Below are 16,922 nucleotides of genomic sequence, written 5' to 3'. Positions count from 1 at the left end.
TGATTAGGCTCTAAGGAGTGTTTCAATACTTGGTAACTTGGGTTAACTAACCCGGGATTATCAGCCAAAAGTCCATTGTCAAGAGCAACCTAGTTACAAGGTATTTAGTGACCCAAAGAGGTGTTGGGTACTAATGTTCTTAAGAAGAATTGTGAGTCAAGTGTCTGTGGTGTGTTTGTGTTGACTGGAAAATAAGCTAAAAGGTTGTTGCAACACATAACACTAAGCTGCAATTGAGAAATAAGTTTCTAAAGCAAAAGAAAAACAAAAATCAAACTTCAAGGATAAGTGATTAACAAGGTTTCATAGCAGCACCCTAATTTGCACTCAAAGGGATACCTCAAACCTTAAAACCAATAAGAAGTTGAGCTGCATTCTTTTCTGCATAAAAATCCCACGAACCAAATTCAAGTATATGCTAATAAGGACATATATGCTTTTCTGTTTTCATTAATACTTCTTATATTTCACTGCTTGCTTGGGGACAAGCAAGATTTAACTTTGGTATTGTGATACATTCGCATTTTTGTCTAGATTAGCTAGTTAGTTTAAGTAGTTTTAGCTTAATTTCATGCATTTTATTCAAATAAATAAGCATTTGAATGAAGTTCTCATTACACATGAATATGTCATAGGCTGGATGATTTTATGATTGATTCTATGCAAATGACATAAGAAAAGTGTTAAATCCTTGAATTATAGATGCAGAGCTTTGATAAGATGTTATTTTGTGATTATGACAGGGACGCGCAAGCGCAGAAGACGCGTATGCGTCGAAAGGCCCACAAGGAAGACGACGCGCACGCGTATATGACGTGTACGCGTCAATACCTGAGTGCTCCATTCGCTTGAAAATGCTACGTTCCCCTGCAGCATTAATAGCACTACGCCCTCTTCAAAGGAACGCTACGCTCTTCAGCGACGCGTACGCGTATGTGACGCGTACGCATGGAAGGGATTCACGTTCTTTGGCAAACGAGCGCTATGTTCTCTTTAAATGAGCGCCTACGACATTTTCAAAGTTGGGATCAAGGTTTAGCCATCGACGCGTACGCGTACATGACACGTATGCATGGGTGTTGCATTGGTGAAGAAACACGCGAACAGTGGATACAACAGTAGCGTAGAATGGATGATTTGTCGTACACGCGTACGCGTGGAAAACGCGTACGCGTGAGGAGCGTTCTTGGCGCAAACGCTACGTTCTCATAGAGAATGCTCTCAAGGGACGCGTACGCGTAAGTAACATGTACGCATGACAAGCGCTGAAGCAGCAATGATGTGCACGCTGATAAACCCATATTTTATGATTTATCTTGTGCTCAATTTGAGTGTTTTTATCAATTCTTCACCCACTTATTTCATATGAATTGCATGGTTTTACTTTACCTTTCTTATTATGTGATAAGTGTGAAAACATGTTTCCTATGCTTTCAAAATATTAATTTTAATTATCCTTTATTACCATTCGATACCGTGATTTGTGTGTTAAGTATTTTCAGGTCTTATAGGGCAGGAATGGCTTAAAGAACAGAAAGGAAACATACAAAAATGGAAAGAAAGCACAAAAATGGAGTGTTGAAGAAAAGGGCAGCGATGCGAACGCATGGATGATGCGAACGCGTGCCTAGTGCGAAATGGCACTGACGCGAACGCATGAACGACGCGGACGCGTGCCTTGAGTAGAACGCAAATGACGCGTACGCGTTACCGACGCGTACGTGTGACCAGGGAAAACTCCAAACCACGCGAACGCATGACCCACGCGCACGCGTGACGGACGCCATGTACAGGAATCTGCAGAAAATACCCCTAGCGATTTCTGTACCCTTTCTTGGCCCAGATCCAAGCCAGAAACACAGAATACAAGCCAGAGAGTGGAGGAATCAAAGAAGGACGTAATGACAATATTCATTATACATAATTTTAGGATTTAGATGTAGTTTTTAGAGAGAGAGGCTCCCTCCTCTCTCTCAAGTTTTAGGATTAGGATTTCAACTTCTTCTCAGGTTCAATGTTCCTTTAATTTATGTTTCTCTTCTACTTTTATTTATTCTAATGCTTTTATTTGTATTTGACTTATGTTGCCAAATTGGCTTATGAACATTTTCATGTTAGATTTGAATATTCTATTTAATATAATTTGAGGTATTTCAGATTTATGATTGTTTTATTCTTTTTATGATGCTTTCAATTTAATTTAGATTTATTTTCCCCTTTTGGCTTTGGTTAAGTAATTGGTAACACTTGAGTTGTCAAACTCAGCAGTAGATTGAGATTTGGGAATTGCTGATTAATTTGGATAGCTCTAAAGCTAGTCTTTCCACGGGAGTTGACTAGGACTTGAGGATCAAATTGATTAGTCCACTTGACTTTCCTTTATTTAGTAAGGATTAACTAAGTGGGAGCAAAATCCAATTCTCATCGCACCTGATAAGGATAACTAGGATAGGATTTCCAGTTCTTATACCTTGCCAAGAGATTCTCTTAATTATTAATTTATCTTTCTTGCCATTTAAATTATTTGTTCCTTATTTCAAAAACCCAAAAATATATCTTTTTACATAACCAATAATAAATCATACCTCCCTACAATTCCTTGAGAGACGACCCGAGGTTTCAATACTTCGGTTATAAATTTTATTGGGTTTGCTTAAGTGACAAACAAATTTTTGTATGAAAGGATTATTGCTTGGTTTAGAAACTATACTTGCAACGAGAATTTATTGTGAATTCTAAACCATCAATCTTCTGTTCATCACACGCATATAAGGCGTGCACGCGTGGATATGCGGCGTTGCGTTCTCCCAAAGAGCGCTACGTTCTCCTCGAAGTGGAATTTTTGGATCAATTGAAAGGCCCACTTCAGAGACTTTCAAGTACACCTGATGAAGCACTTAACTGATATAAATAGTTGGCATATTAACTGAGGGGAGGACTTGGACTTTTTGGAGCTTTTTGACACTTTGAAAGTAGAGACTTCTTGAGATCTTCTTCGACTTTTCTTTTAGATCTTTTTGTACTTGGGCACTTTAAGAAATTTACATTCTGCACTTTTTCTTCTTTTCTGTTTATGCATTTTTTCTCTTTTCTGATTACTGGAGCAATGATGAACTAAATCCCACCTTCAATAGGGGGATGAGCTCTATTGTAATCATAATGAATCAATGAAATTTTTCTTCTTCTCAATTCATTTGGGTAGCTATTGGATATTTTCTATTTTATTTGTGAATTATTCACTCTGGAAGGGGGTTTAATTCAATTGAATGCTTGTGAGCCTCGGAAGGGGAATCACTTGCATTAGATTTGGAGCTCTATCTTTCACTACTCTCTTGATCAACACTATTTGGGAGGAATTGAGATCTTGAGAGTTAGTATGGCTTATGGATGAGAGAAATGCACTTAACCTCTTCTCATGACAATTAGATCAAGGAATTGGCAAGATTGATTGTGATTAGAGAGATTGGATTGCCAAGGAATTGGGATCCAATCAATTTCAATCCGCTATAGATCTATTCAAATGATTGAGAAAGGAGTTGAGACCCAATTGATTCATGAGGATTATAATATCTCTAATCCTTAATGAATCACTTCCATTGATTTTTCTTCAATTAAGATCTCTCTGGTTTCATTTCAATTTAATTTGTTCATTGCTGTTTTAGTTTCCTGCACTCATTTCCTTTTTTAATTCAGCAGTTTAAGTTACAATGCAATTTAGATTCTGCACTTTTACTTTCCTGCACTTTAAGATTTAGTCATTTATAATTCTTGCAATTCAAGATTTGGCTCTTTTAATTTCTTGCTCTTTAAGTTTCTGTCAATTTACATTTTAGCCCTTTAGAGTTTTTGCAATTTACTTTTTTTTATTCAAGTTTCACACAAATCACCCACTGTCAACTTAACTAAATTCATTATCATACTAAAAATTGCTTGATCCACCAATCCCTGTGGGATTGACCTCGCTCTGGTGAGTTATTACTACTTGATGCGACCCGGTACACTTACCGGTTAGTTTGTGTGGAATCGATTTTCCCTCATCACCCCACCCAATTCAAATTTAAACCATTTAACACCCATTTTCCCTTCCTCATAATCGAAACACCCTAACACTCCCAACCCTATAAATACCCCCTCTTACATCCCTTCAAACACAAACCTCATACATAATAAGCACCCACTTGGCCGAATCCCTCTTTCTATATCTCCACTCTTCTACTCTCTTCTTCCATTTTGTTCATATTTGCTCGAGAACGAGCAAAGTTTTTAAGTTTGGTGTTGCAAAAGCTTTGCTTTTTGACTCCTACCATTCCTAGGTATGGCACCGAAAGTCTGAGAGTCCTCTAGAAAGAGAAAAGAAAAAGCCATTGCTTCCGCCTCTGAACCTTGGAAAATGAGGAGATTCCTCACAAAAGCTCATCAAGACCACTTCTATAAAGTAGTGGCAAAGAAAAGGGTGATCCCTGAAGTCCCTTTTAGTCTTAAAAAGAATGAGTACCCAGAGATCCAACGAGAAATCTGGAGAAGAGATTGGGAAGTCCTAACTAATCCTATACCGGAAGTTGGAGTACTAATGATGCAAGAGTTCTACGCCAATGGATGGGTCACAAAAAGGCATGATACAAGTGTGAACCCAAGCCCTAAGAATTGGCACACCATGGGCCCAGAGAGACTCTTGGATTTCAGTCCAGAGAGTGTAAAAGTGGCACTCAAACTACCACAAATGTTAGGAGACCCTCACTCTTACACTAGAAGGGTCAATACCGACCAAAGGTTAGACCAAGTGCTTGCGAACATTTGTGTGGAAGGAGTACAATGAAGGAGGGATGCGCAAGGCAGTCCATGCCAACTAGGTAGGCTTGACCTCAAGCCCATGACAAGAGGATGGTTGGAATTTATCCAACGCTCTATCATCCCAATAAGTAACTGTTATCCAAAAATGATTCACTGCATTATGCTTGGGAATGAGGTGGAGGTACACGAGGTGATACCTCAAGAGCTGTACAAGGTGGCAGAAAAGCCCTCCACTCAAGTGAGGCTGGCATTCCCACATCTCATTTGTCACCTACGTAATTCAGCTGGAATTGTCATAGAAGAAGACACCCCCATACAGGAGGATAAGCCCATCACGAAAAGAAGAATGAAGCATATTAAAGAGCCTGCGCACGCACCACAACAAGAGCATGTGCAGCCACCTCAGCAAGAAATCCCTGAGATGCCTCAAGGGATGTATTTTCCTCTGCAAAACTATTGGGACCAACTGAACACCTCTCTAGGGGAATTAAGCTCCAATGTGGATCAGATGAGGTTGGAACACAGTCCACCATCCTTCATAAAATAAGAGAAGATCAAAGAGCCTTGAGGGAAGAGAAACTATGACAAGGGCAAGACATAGAGGAGCTTAAATGCTCCATTGGATCTACTAGAGGAAGCAGTAGCCGCCGTCACTAAGGTGGTCACGTTCCACTACCCCCTTACTTATGTTATTTTTCTATTTTCCATTATATTTCATTGTCTGTTTCCTGTTTTTAGTGCATGATCATCTTTTTGTTTTGTCTTAAGCTATGAAATATTCCATATACCTCTCACCATACTTAAAAAAGAAAAATCTATTTGAAAAAGAGAAAAGTGAGATACATAATTTCGAGTTGTATAATAAGAATAGTCCAATTATTTGATGTGGTGGCCTTGCTTTTATTTTCTGAATGCATGAATTAACAGTGTATATTTGATGTTGGAGTAAAGTGTGTTGGCTCTTGAAAGAATGATGAAAAAGGAGAAGTATTATTGGTGATCTGAAAAATTAAAAAGAAAATTGATTCTTAAAGTAAGAAAAAGCAGCAAAAAGAAAAAAAAAAGAAAGAAAAAGAGAAAGAAAAAGTGAAAAAAAAGAGAAAAAACCAAAAGCTCTTAAAACCAAAAGGCAAGAGCAAGGATCTAAGGCTTTGAGCATCAATGTTTAGGAGGGTCTAAAGAAACGAAATCTTGGCCTAAAAAGTTCAAATGAGCTTCTTTCCCTAACTAAATGCTTGTGGTGTGAAGGTGTCAAGTGAAAAGCTTGAGACTGAGCAGTTAAAGCCGTGATCCCAAAAGCGAAAGAGTGTGCCTAAGAACTTTGGGTACCATTGTCTGGGGATTCTAGCAAAGTTGGATCACAATCCAATTGGGTTCACCCAGTTAAGTGCCTGTGGTGTTTATGTATCCGGTGGTAATACTGAAAAACAAAGCACTTATGGTCATGGCCAAGCTCAAAAGGAAACTGTGTTCAAGAATCAAGAAAAGCTGAACTAAGAAAATCAATAATATCATTCGGATTATGAGTTCCTAAAGATGTCAACACATCTGAGCTTCAAGGAAAAGTAAGATACCAAAACTATTCATAAGTTTTTGTGTTTTTCCTATGATTTTAGATCATTTTTGGGTGATTCTGGCAAGTTTTGAAAAAGCCTGATTCAGAGACAGAAAAATGACTGCAAATTTTGTCAGATTCTAACCTCCGTGCATTCAAACGACGATATCTGGAGCTACAGAGGCTCAAATGACGCGCTCTGAACGGCATTGGAAAGCTAACATCCAGGGCTTTTCCTAAATGTGATACTCCATACTTATTATTGGTAATGAAGGCCCAAAATGGGCGTTGAACGCCCATCTGACCCCCTGCCAGGCGTTTCAACGCCCCAAAGGGAGCAAGCTGGCATTTGGACGCCCAAAAGAGAGCAAGCCTGGTGTCCAACACCCCAAGAGGAGTCCCAGCACCTGGAGTCACCCCAAGCGCAGCCCAAACACTCCCCAAGTGGGCCCAAGAAGTGGATTTTTGCACTAAGAGTCCAGTCTATCTTATTTCTGTAATCTCTAGCTATTCGATTAGTATTTAAAGGAGAAGATCACCTATGTTTAGGATCTTCTGCCTCATATTCTTCCACCCTAATTTTGAATACACTATTTTTTGTAAGCTATGAGCTACTAAACCTCCTAAGTTAGGGTTAGGAGCTCTGCTGATTCTCATGGATTAATAATATTACTGTTTCTATTTCAATATGTTTGATTCTATTCTCTTATGCGTTCTCGTTCTTCAATCTCAATGAATTGAGGGTGAACCGTGACATTCATCCTTGTTCTAAATGGGTTCCGTGCGAGTCTAGACCCGGATAGCAGTAAACTAAAGCTAGAGAATGCATTGCGATTCTAAGAGAGTACCTGGGCAACTTTGGATACATGACATGAAATCCCATTGACCATGGGTTACTAAGGTCTCTGTGGCGCTAAGGCTAGAGTCAGAAAAGCAACATTCTCTGATCCGGAAGATCCGACCTTCTCTGTGGAGTTTTGAGTAGGATCGCGAAGGGGAGTGGATTGCTTAGAGCTTCATCTTCGGCTACAGTGAGAAGCCATGAGTCAACTTGATGAGAAGACATGAGTTACTTGGATATGGTGGACTGTTGTGGTTTAGAAGAGATTAACTTGATGAAAGGACATAAGTCAGTCACTTACGGCTGCCATTGAATGAATCATTCGTTATTGAAGTAGACAGTAATAAAAGTTAATTCGGAAAGAATACGCATCTCCGAAGCCTTAACTAAATCATTATCATTGTTTCCTTTACATCGATCTGGTATTTCTTTCTTCTATTATTTGTTTATGCTTTCAACAAACAACCATCTTTTCTAATTGCTTGACTAGGATTTACAAGATAGCCATTGTTTGCTCAATCTGACAATTTTCGTGAGATTCGACCCTCACTCACCTGAGGTATTACTTGGATGACCCAGTGCACTAGCCGGTTCAGTTGTTTAGAGTTCAATTTCACGCACCAGAGGCCGTCGCGATTGTGTCGGTAAGATTGTGTCTTTTATTGTTGTCCTCCTGCTTTCCCGATTTCCCACTTTGTGCATTGCCATTTTGTTCCTGATTTCATAATTGGCTTTTTTCTTGTTTTTATCCTCTTTTTGTAGTTGGGATGGCTAACTCATCTTTTCCCTAGAGCTGACAAGGATAGCTCGGACACCCATACCCCCGAAATTGAGGTTTTCCCAACCGGCGAGTGTGAAATTCAATCTCATCCTTCCACCAAGTCACCTACCCGGACCGGTGCCACCGACGAGGCAGATCGGAGTAAGGGGGTTATGATCGAGCCAGAGCTAGAAGTGATCATCATCTTCAACCCCAAGAAAAGGAAACCTGATTCTAGCCCAGGACAAGTTCTCATTGTGATGGAGAAAAATTTAGCGTTGGGTTCTTCATTGACTCCTAGCTCCTGCCGGGAATTGAGAACTTCTTTCGAGACGAGGATCTGACCGCTCAAGTGAAGTGGACATACCGGAGTCTTCTTCGGCCCGTAGCCATCGCTAGAAAAGTGGAACTAGTTTTGGCTCAGTGCTAGGTTTTGGAGGGAAAACATAGAGCTGCTCAAAAAGACATTTCCAACATGAAAACTGAGGGGGAGGCCATGAGGACCCGACTTGGCGAGGGCGAGAAGAAGATGAAGAAGGCATCTGAAGAGATCAATTGCCTCATTGACTGGGACCTCTCCCTCTCCAAGCATCTTAACGATGCTCAGGGTTGGGCCACTACGGTGGAGGCCAAAGTGAAGGAGTTGGAGGAGAAGCTAGAAGAAGCTGTGAAATCAGTAGACTCTACTTGCCAGGAGGCCGCGAACGTGAAAAAGAAAAATAAGGAGATCCTCAAGGATGCCAGGGACACCATAGCTGCTACCGAGGAAGCGATCAACGCCTATGTCTCTTTGCTTGCTCCTGACTTCAACACTTCCGCTGTTGGTGCCTTTAAGATGATTCATGATAGCAAGATCGTCGATCTGCCGAGGAAATGACATGTTTCTGAACTATAATTTTTAATCGATTCACTTTTATTATCGGGATGATGTGATGCCCTTTTGAATCCCCAGTTTCCGTGTTTCATAACTTGTGAATTTTGTATGCTTGAAAAATCTAGTATGATTGTTTCTTAGCCGTTTAGCCGTATTATAATGGATATCTGTGTTTTTTTGCATAGGGGCTCTCGGCGTGATCGATCCCGAGAAGCCAATTTGATGACTTGGTAATAATTAATAATCTCAAAACAGAACACAAATGTTTTTAAAAAATGGGCCACGTGAAATCCCCTTTCCGCCGTCCTGTTCTGAGACAAGGGGAAAGAGTATCCCTTCTTTTACTAAGTCATGACAATACAAGTAGACTTTGCGAAAAGTAAAACAAGGTAAATAAAAATGGAAACATCTAAACAAACTTATGAGAAAGAAAAAGATAATCGTGTAGATGGGAGATCGTGGGAGATCGTCAGACCGCTAGGAGTAAAATCTCCTAAGGTTCGTTGCATTCCAGGTTCTCGGTACCTCCATCTCGTCTAACCACTCCATCTTGTAAGTGCCTTTTCCATGCACTTCCTTTACTCTGAAGCGTCCTTCCTAGTTGGGGGAGAGCTTCCCTTCTCCCGGAGTTGGCGGACCGATATCGTTGCGTCATAACACCAAGTTTGCCTCTTCAAACCTTCTGTTAAGAACTTTGCAGTTGTACCTTAGTGCTAGCCTTTGCTTTAATGTTGCTTCTGAAAAGTTAGCCATCACCCTGGTTTCATCTATCAAGTCTTTTTCAGTCACCTCGCTGCCACCTCCCAACAATAGTCTTGGACTTGGATCTCCTTTTTCAACGGGAATCACAACATCCATTCTGTAGGTAAGCCGGAAGGGCGTCTCCCCGGTGGAGGATTACAGTGTCCTTCTATAAGACCACAAAACTAAGGCTAACTCATCTGCCCAGGAACCTTTCCTTTAATCCAAGTGCTTCTTTAGTCTATTTAGAAGAGAACTTTTGCTTGATGTCGAGGTATGACAAGAACTCTCCAAACTTTTTGTCGGAGAACTGTGTTTCGTTATCCAACACTATGACCTTGGGAATTCCAAATCTTACGATCATGTCTCCGTAGGAATTTTCGGAAATTCGCGAATGATATGCTTGTCAAGGGCCCTGCTTCCACCCACTTGATATAATAATATATGGCCATAATTAAATACTTGACTTGTCCTGGGACCGTTGGGAAGGGGCCCAACAGGTCGACTCCCCATGCATTGAAAGAAAGACCGTGAGACCAGGATGGAGCTTAGCTCTTTCGCTGGTGCCTTGTGAAAATTTGTGTTTTTTTGACACTTACGACACTTCTTAATGAACTCATTAGCATCAATCATCATGGAGGGCCAATAATAGTCAACTCTGACGAGCTTCAGGCCAAGGATTTCCCCGTTGTATGTTACCGTTATATTCTAAACCTTTGTATTGTTGGGCATAAATAAATATATAAAACTTAACTACTATATTTTGTGTATATTTCATTGTTAAACTTTTTAAATAATTTTTCTGAAAAAAAAGGTCGAGGAGGAAAGATTGAAAGAATAAAATCATCTTACCTTTTTATTTTGATCCTTTGATCATCATGTTAGAAAATCTTTTTATTATCATTTTTCTGTTCGAACGTGATCCTCGTGCTGGATTTTCTTCTTCTACTATTTGGTGCCCTTTGCTTTCAACAATGTTATATAGTGATCGCTGATCATGATTCGTTAGAGTTAAGTAATTAACTGCAAGTGTCGTGCAATCGACAATAAATAAATAACAATTCTACATTACTAACAAAATTTATTATCTTTTTACATCCTTGGCCAATATTCTATATTTGATCACTAAATTTTAGATATTAATAATATAAAAATAAAATATTCACTAAAGGTGTTGACTAATATTCATAAAACGGATTGTTCCTGATATTTTTCATAAATAAATAAATCTTGCATGTTTTTAAAATATTGTTTTCGTGGGTTCTAGTCATCTTTGTCACTCAAAGGGTTCCTTTATTTAGCTTGTAGACGATCTGTAACTACCTCCATAAATGCATAAACCGCTTTCGAGTACACTATCCATATATGCCACAAAAGTCATCTTCAAGAACTGGTCCAAACCTACAAGTTGGGTTTGATAGTGAACCACTTTATGATGAGTGTCCTATAATATGATCCAGTTTTGGATATTTTTGTCTTTGACATTTAATCCAAACTTGGAACATTATATACAATGCAAGTTGCCCTGAATTACGGATTAGTCATGTGTCTAAGGAACTTATTGTGCTAATGCTTTCATTTCCTTGCAATTTGTCAATTCCATACTAATAACATGCTTTCACCCCCCCCCCCCAACCAACACACACACACACACACACCAACCTTAGCTTCTTATAATTAATGCCTAAACTAACATAGGTTCCTTTGAGATTTGAAAACAACCCATATTTCATTCCTATTAAAAAAAAATAATAAAAAACAGTGTGCGTTTTGCAATAATACGGATTTTAAAAGATAATTTGGTGGAAGTGAACTGTGACCCTCCTTCCAATGTCACATATTATATCATTTGTACAAATATATCATTTTTATCCTTTTGCTTATAGTGTAATGCTAATTAAAAAAGATTTAATTGTTTTGTGAAATAATCATAGTATTAGGAAATGAGTGGAAGCAAAATAAAATTACAAAACCGATACAAAGAATTTAGCGGTTTGGCTTAAACCCTATATTATTCATGTATATAGACAACCATATTTTACTAAAATTGAAAATAAAAATGCAAAATTGGGTAACTAGCTTATCTTAGTCAGATTTTTATTGAAATACAAATGGTAATATCGATCAAAATATAGAAACTAACTAGATAATCACTAGCCAATTTATTCAAATTAATTTTTTAACAAGATAGAGTAGTGCGTAAATAACACTATCTAAACTAAATCTCTACCAAAAGATATTCGTATTTAGTAAACCATGATCTACCCAAGTCAAATTGTAATCAGTGACACTTCACTACTCAAAACCGATGCAAATCTTGATTGCACTCGACATATTTGACATTATTATACTAAATGGTGTATGACCTCAACTCAAATACACAAGGAAGAAATCAAAAGTACCAGATAAATATGGTCCACTTTCAATTTATACATTTAATATATTTTCTCAATATAAACAATAATTAAATAACGTCTATTACTACTACCAAAAGAAAATGTACTTCTCTTAATACAGAGTGGTGTATATAACATATCTTAATTGCTTCATGTGCTCCACTATATACAACTTGAAAAAAGTCATATCATATTACCCAACACATCCACTACAACAAATTCGGGCTGAGGCAACCCTTTAAAAACGTTGCTTATAATAAGAGAAAGTGTTGCCTTTGATAAAAGGCAACACTTTCCGACAAAAGGCAACGCTTTTTGGGGGTTGGCTATACGGCCGTTACCTTTGGTCTAAGGCAACGCTTTTGTATATTAAAGGGAACCCTTTTTTTGGCAACCTTTAAAAAACGTTGCCTTTTCTGCAAATAAAGCAACTCCGCGAAAGGGTTGCCTTAGAGCACCCAAACACAACGCTTTATATGAAACGCTATGGCAACACTTTTTACGAGTTGTATTTTCTAATATATAAAGCAACACTTGTCCAGAGTTTTGTAAGTTGCTTTTTCATATACCTAAAGCAACACTTGTACAAGTTTTTTTAAGTTGTCTTTTCCTCCACCTAAAGCAACACTTGTCCAGGTTTTTTTAAGTTGCATTTTCATATACCTAAAGCAACGCTTGTCCTAGTTTTTTTAAGTTGCCTTTTCCTCCACCTAAAACAACACTTGTCCAGGTTTTTTTAAGTTGCATTTTCATATACCTAAAGCAACACTTGTCCAGGTTTTTTTAAGTTGCCTTTTTTATAGACCTAATGCAACACTTATGTAGGTTTATTTACAGTTGTCTTTTTTTAATACCTAAAGCAACACCTTATTGAATTTTTCTTAGATTCTCTTTTTTAATATCTAAAATAATATTTTTTTATCTTTGTTATATTTATATGACATTTAAAGAATATATAACACCCGCATTTGAATAAGATAATAATATATATTGCATATATATATATAGAAAGGTCTTCCAAGTACCAATTAACATATATATATACTTGCTAATAAGTTACCAAGTCAAATAAATAATAAACCTAAGTAAGCAAAATACATGTTTTTCTGCTAATGAACTTAAATAAAAAAGAAACTAAGTTGTCCACTTAAAACCAAAAAGACTTTGTGCTTCACCATTGTGGCAAGAATTGTCTTTATGTCTTCAGAAAACTTCCTCCAACAATAAGAAAGCTGTAGTCAAATTTAAATGAACAAAAAAATTATAGTCAAAACATCAGCTATACAATAATATGTATACTCAAGTGGTACAATAATTTAGCATACATATACCTAATCATAATTTGGTATATGAGTCGATGGAGGAGAATGCCGAGGAACTAAATTTGGATCTTGTGCACTATTTGCAGACGATTGCTTAGATCGCAAGAGAGAAAGCGCTTCATCAACATTCATACCAGGAGAAGTTTGTTGCAACATAAGTTTCACAATATCTTCCAATCCTTGCAGTCGTTGCTTATGGTCGTCTAATTCAATTTTTAAAGCTATTACCTTCTCTTCACTTTGTTTTTTGATTTCATTTATTTCTTTATTTTTCTTAAGAGAAGTTTTTGTAACAGTTCTTCCATAACATCGAACTCTTCCTGAATTCTCTTTACCAAAAACTTTTTGAAATGCATTAGTAGGAGTTTCTCCAGCTTCTTGGAGATCATCAAGTTCATCCTATACACACAAATATATGATATGTCTATTTTTAGTGATAAAAATTCAATGAAAGAATCCAAAAACCTATTGATAACTAATAGGGACAGCAATCCAAAATAGCCATAAAAGAGCCATAAAACAGCAGTCCATGATAGCCATAAAATATGGTTGTAAATTGTCATAGAACAGCAATTAAATCAGCCATAAAACAGCCATGAAATAACCATAAAATAGCAGTCCATGATAGCCATAAAACATGGATAAAATACCCATAGAACAACATATAAATCAGCCATAAAACAGCCATGAAACAGCTATAAAATAGGAGCCATGACAGCCATAAAATAGCCATAAGTAGATACTAAAACAACAACTATGATAGCCATAAAACAGACATAAAATAGCCATAGAACAGCAGCTAAATCAGCCATGAAACAGCCCATGAAACAGCCATGAAACAGCCACAAAATAGATACCACAAAACATAGAAAGCAGCAAGTCAGCAAGCATGACAACCACAAAATAGCCATAAAGTAGATACTAAAACAACAACCATGATAGCCATAAAACAGTCATAAAATAGCTGCCATGACAGCCATAAAATATGCATAAAATAGCCATAAAAAAGCAACTAAATCAGCCATGAAACAGTCCATGAAACAGCTATGAAACAGCCACAAAATAGATACCATAACAATAATCACGATAGCCATAAAACAGCAAAAAAATAGCATCCATGACAGTCATAAAACAACAACTAAAACAAGAAAATTATAGAGGAACTTACAATAACAGCTTGTGTTTCTACATCAAGTGTTTTCCCTTTTAGTCCATTCCGAGTTGCAACAAACATTTCAGCTTGATTTGGTTCCTCTTTGTTCTCTTTTTTCTCACGCTACAGATCAAGATAACAATTACAAAGTTATAACATACTAAAATTAGGGAGAAGTAACAAGTAGATAATTTTAACTTAAATGTGACCTTACCAAATCAACACGCACTCTTGCAAAATTGATTGGGCCCATTTTATGCCTCCATTGTTGCTTCTTGCGATTTTCAGAATTTATAACACACATGGCCTGTGTTTAAAATAAACAATGATGAAAAAAATATAAAAATTGAAAGAATTATACTTGATCATATCAAATAATAATAATTGAAATCCTCTAGCTCACTTTGACAGTTGGAATACTCCAATATGCAATTAGCTTCCGAAATTGTATTTCTGGAATTTCCAAAGGACGATTCACCAACATATCCTCAATATTTTCAGAATATGGTTCAAAATGCTTCTTTTTTATTCTTGTTTTGTAACGCTTCCATGCTCCTTGAACACCAGTCATCACCCATAACTTTGAAGATTTTGGAAGAATGAACTTTGACTACAAACACATCAATTTCATCATATCATATGCATAAAAAGATTATTAACATATGGCATAAACATAAAGATAAATGGAGCTTACATTAATATACTTCCAAATGCGCTTTTTGATTTGCTTAGGCACAGCTTTCCAATTAGTGTACATCAAGGTAATAAAATCACTATTCCTTCCCATTGTTCCAATAAAATTAGTTAAATCCTTCACTCTTTGAGCTGTTGGCCCCACGGCTGCTCCCTGATCAAAAGTCACTTCCTCCCTTTCTTCCCAAGTTCTTGCATAAATCTTTAGGCATCTTGTTTTTCCACGAGTCTTTTTAACCTTTGAAGTATCTAAATTAAAAATTGAGAAATAGTACAAATTAAAACCAAAGACAGCCGTGAATGGTATGAAAAGGACAGCCCCATGCTCATAGATAAAAAGAAAATGTAAAACAAATAGCAACAAACTAAATTACATCACCTTCTACATGAGCCTCTTCCATAACTTGATCCCCTTCTACATCAAAATTGTCACTTTCATGTTCACCAATATAATCTTTCTCAGAGGGGATAAGAACATTTTCTCCATTATTCGGGGATGGCCTAGATCTAGCATCCTCAGTAGTTGGAACTTCATTATGTTCCTCTTCTCTTTCCACATGAATTCCTTGGTCACCCAAAAAAGCATCAAGAGTCATGGCTGGACGCTTTAAGTTATTTTTTAAGTTTGTCAAGTTAGCTGGTTCTTTTTCAGTAGCTCCAGCATCCTCACCAATTGACTCAAAGTCATCTTCCTCTTCTCTTTCCACTTCTACTCCTTCTGTATGCAAAAAGGCATCAAGAGCCATTGCTGGACACTTTGCCTTGCTCTTCATCTTCTTAGGAATTGGTTGTTCTTCTAGTTGAACATTACTCCTCACTTGGTTATGGGAAGACCTCAAAGACCGGTTCATAACATTGTCTACAAGTGTTTTATTTCTCCCTTCCACTAAATTCTCCCTACTATATTTGTCTCCAATTTCTGAAATTTTTCTCTTAGGCTGTTGTGCTATTTTGGCTTGATTACTTCCTTTATCACCTTTGGTTATAAAATTCCGAACTAGTTTCGCAGCAGAAGATACTTCCTTCATTTCAAATTCCTTAACTTTTGCATGAGCTTGATACTTTTTTACCAGTCTTTTCCTCTTTGAAGTTGCTCCGTTTTCCATTAAGTTGCTGTATAAAAATATTAAAACGGCCATAAAATACAATTGCATATGCATCTAATAAAGGGAAGAGGTAAAATGCAGAAAAGGCAGAAACTAAGTCTTCAGAATCATATTCTTCACTCAAAAGACAGAAAAATGCAGAAAAATTCAAAATGCAGAAAAATATGTCCCACACAAACTCATAATCAAGATGCAGAAAAATTCAGAAAATTCTAAGAAGCAACAATCAGAACATAAAAGAGGGAAAACAAGTTGAAAACTGCTAACATAAAGCGATAAATCTAACTTATATACCATAAAAGAGGAAAACAAGTCACTCAAAAAGTCTTCAGAATCATATTCTTCACTCAAAAGGCAGAAAAATGCAGAAAAATTCAAAATGCAGAAAAATATGTCCAACACAAACTCATAATCAAGATGCAGAAAAATTCAGAAAATTCTAAGAAGCAACAATCAGAACATAAAAGAGGGAAAACAAGTTGAAAACTGCTAACATAAAGCGATAAATCTAACTTATATACCATAAAAGAGGGAAACAAGTCACTCAAAAAGTCTTCAGAATCATATTCTTCACTCAAAAGGCAGAAAAATGCAGAAAAATTCAAAATGCAGAAAAATATGTCCCACACAAACTCATAATCAAGATGTAGAAAAATTCAGAAAATTCTAAGAAGCAACAATCAGAACATA

The 16,922-nt window shown here is 37.1% G+C and overlaps 1 protein-coding gene across 1 annotated transcript; it reads right to left on the bottom strand.

Annotated features, from left to right (window-relative positions):
- Positions 1-13,289: 13,289 nt before the first annotated feature.
- LOC110264610 (uncharacterized) lies at positions 13,290-16,265 on the bottom strand. Its single transcript, XM_088493988.1, has 6 exons — positions 15,506-16,265; positions 15,128-15,375; positions 14,837-15,043; positions 14,648-14,740; positions 14,449-14,556; positions 13,290-13,679 (listed from the first exon to the last, which is right to left on the bottom strand). Exons 1-6 carry the CDS (start codon positions 16,263-16,265, stop codon positions 13,290-13,292), a joined length of 1,806 nt encoding a protein of 601 aa, XP_088350114.1.
- Positions 16,266-16,922: the final 657 nt, after the last annotated feature.

Source organism: Arachis ipaensis, chromosome B7 (genome assembly GCF_059453495.1).
Source record: "Arachis ipaensis isolate K30076 ecotype BB chromosome B7, ASM5945349v1, whole genome shotgun sequence".
NCBI classification, from domain to species: domain Eukaryota; kingdom Viridiplantae; phylum Streptophyta; class Magnoliopsida; order Fabales; family Fabaceae; genus Arachis; species Arachis ipaensis.
Note: the sequence above shows the minus strand (reverse complement) of the source record. Positions and strands in the feature narration are given on the sequence as shown.

What these genes read in the sequence shown, in the direction of transcription:
- LOC110264610 (XM_088493988.1), bottom strand. Translation starts at nt 16,265, where the DNA reads ATGGCCGTTTTAATATTTTTATACAGCAACTTAATGGAAAACGGAGCA. An exon ending in GCATTTGGAAGTATATTAAT is followed by an intron (nt 15,044 to 15,127) that starts GTAAGCTCCATT and finishes ATGTGTTTGTAG; the next exon opens with TCAAAGTTCATTCTTCCAAA. An exon ending in CAAGAGTGCGTGTTGATTTG is followed by an intron (nt 14,557 to 14,647) that starts GTAAGGTCACAT and finishes CTTGATCTGTAG; the next exon opens with CGTGAGAAAAAAGAGAACAA.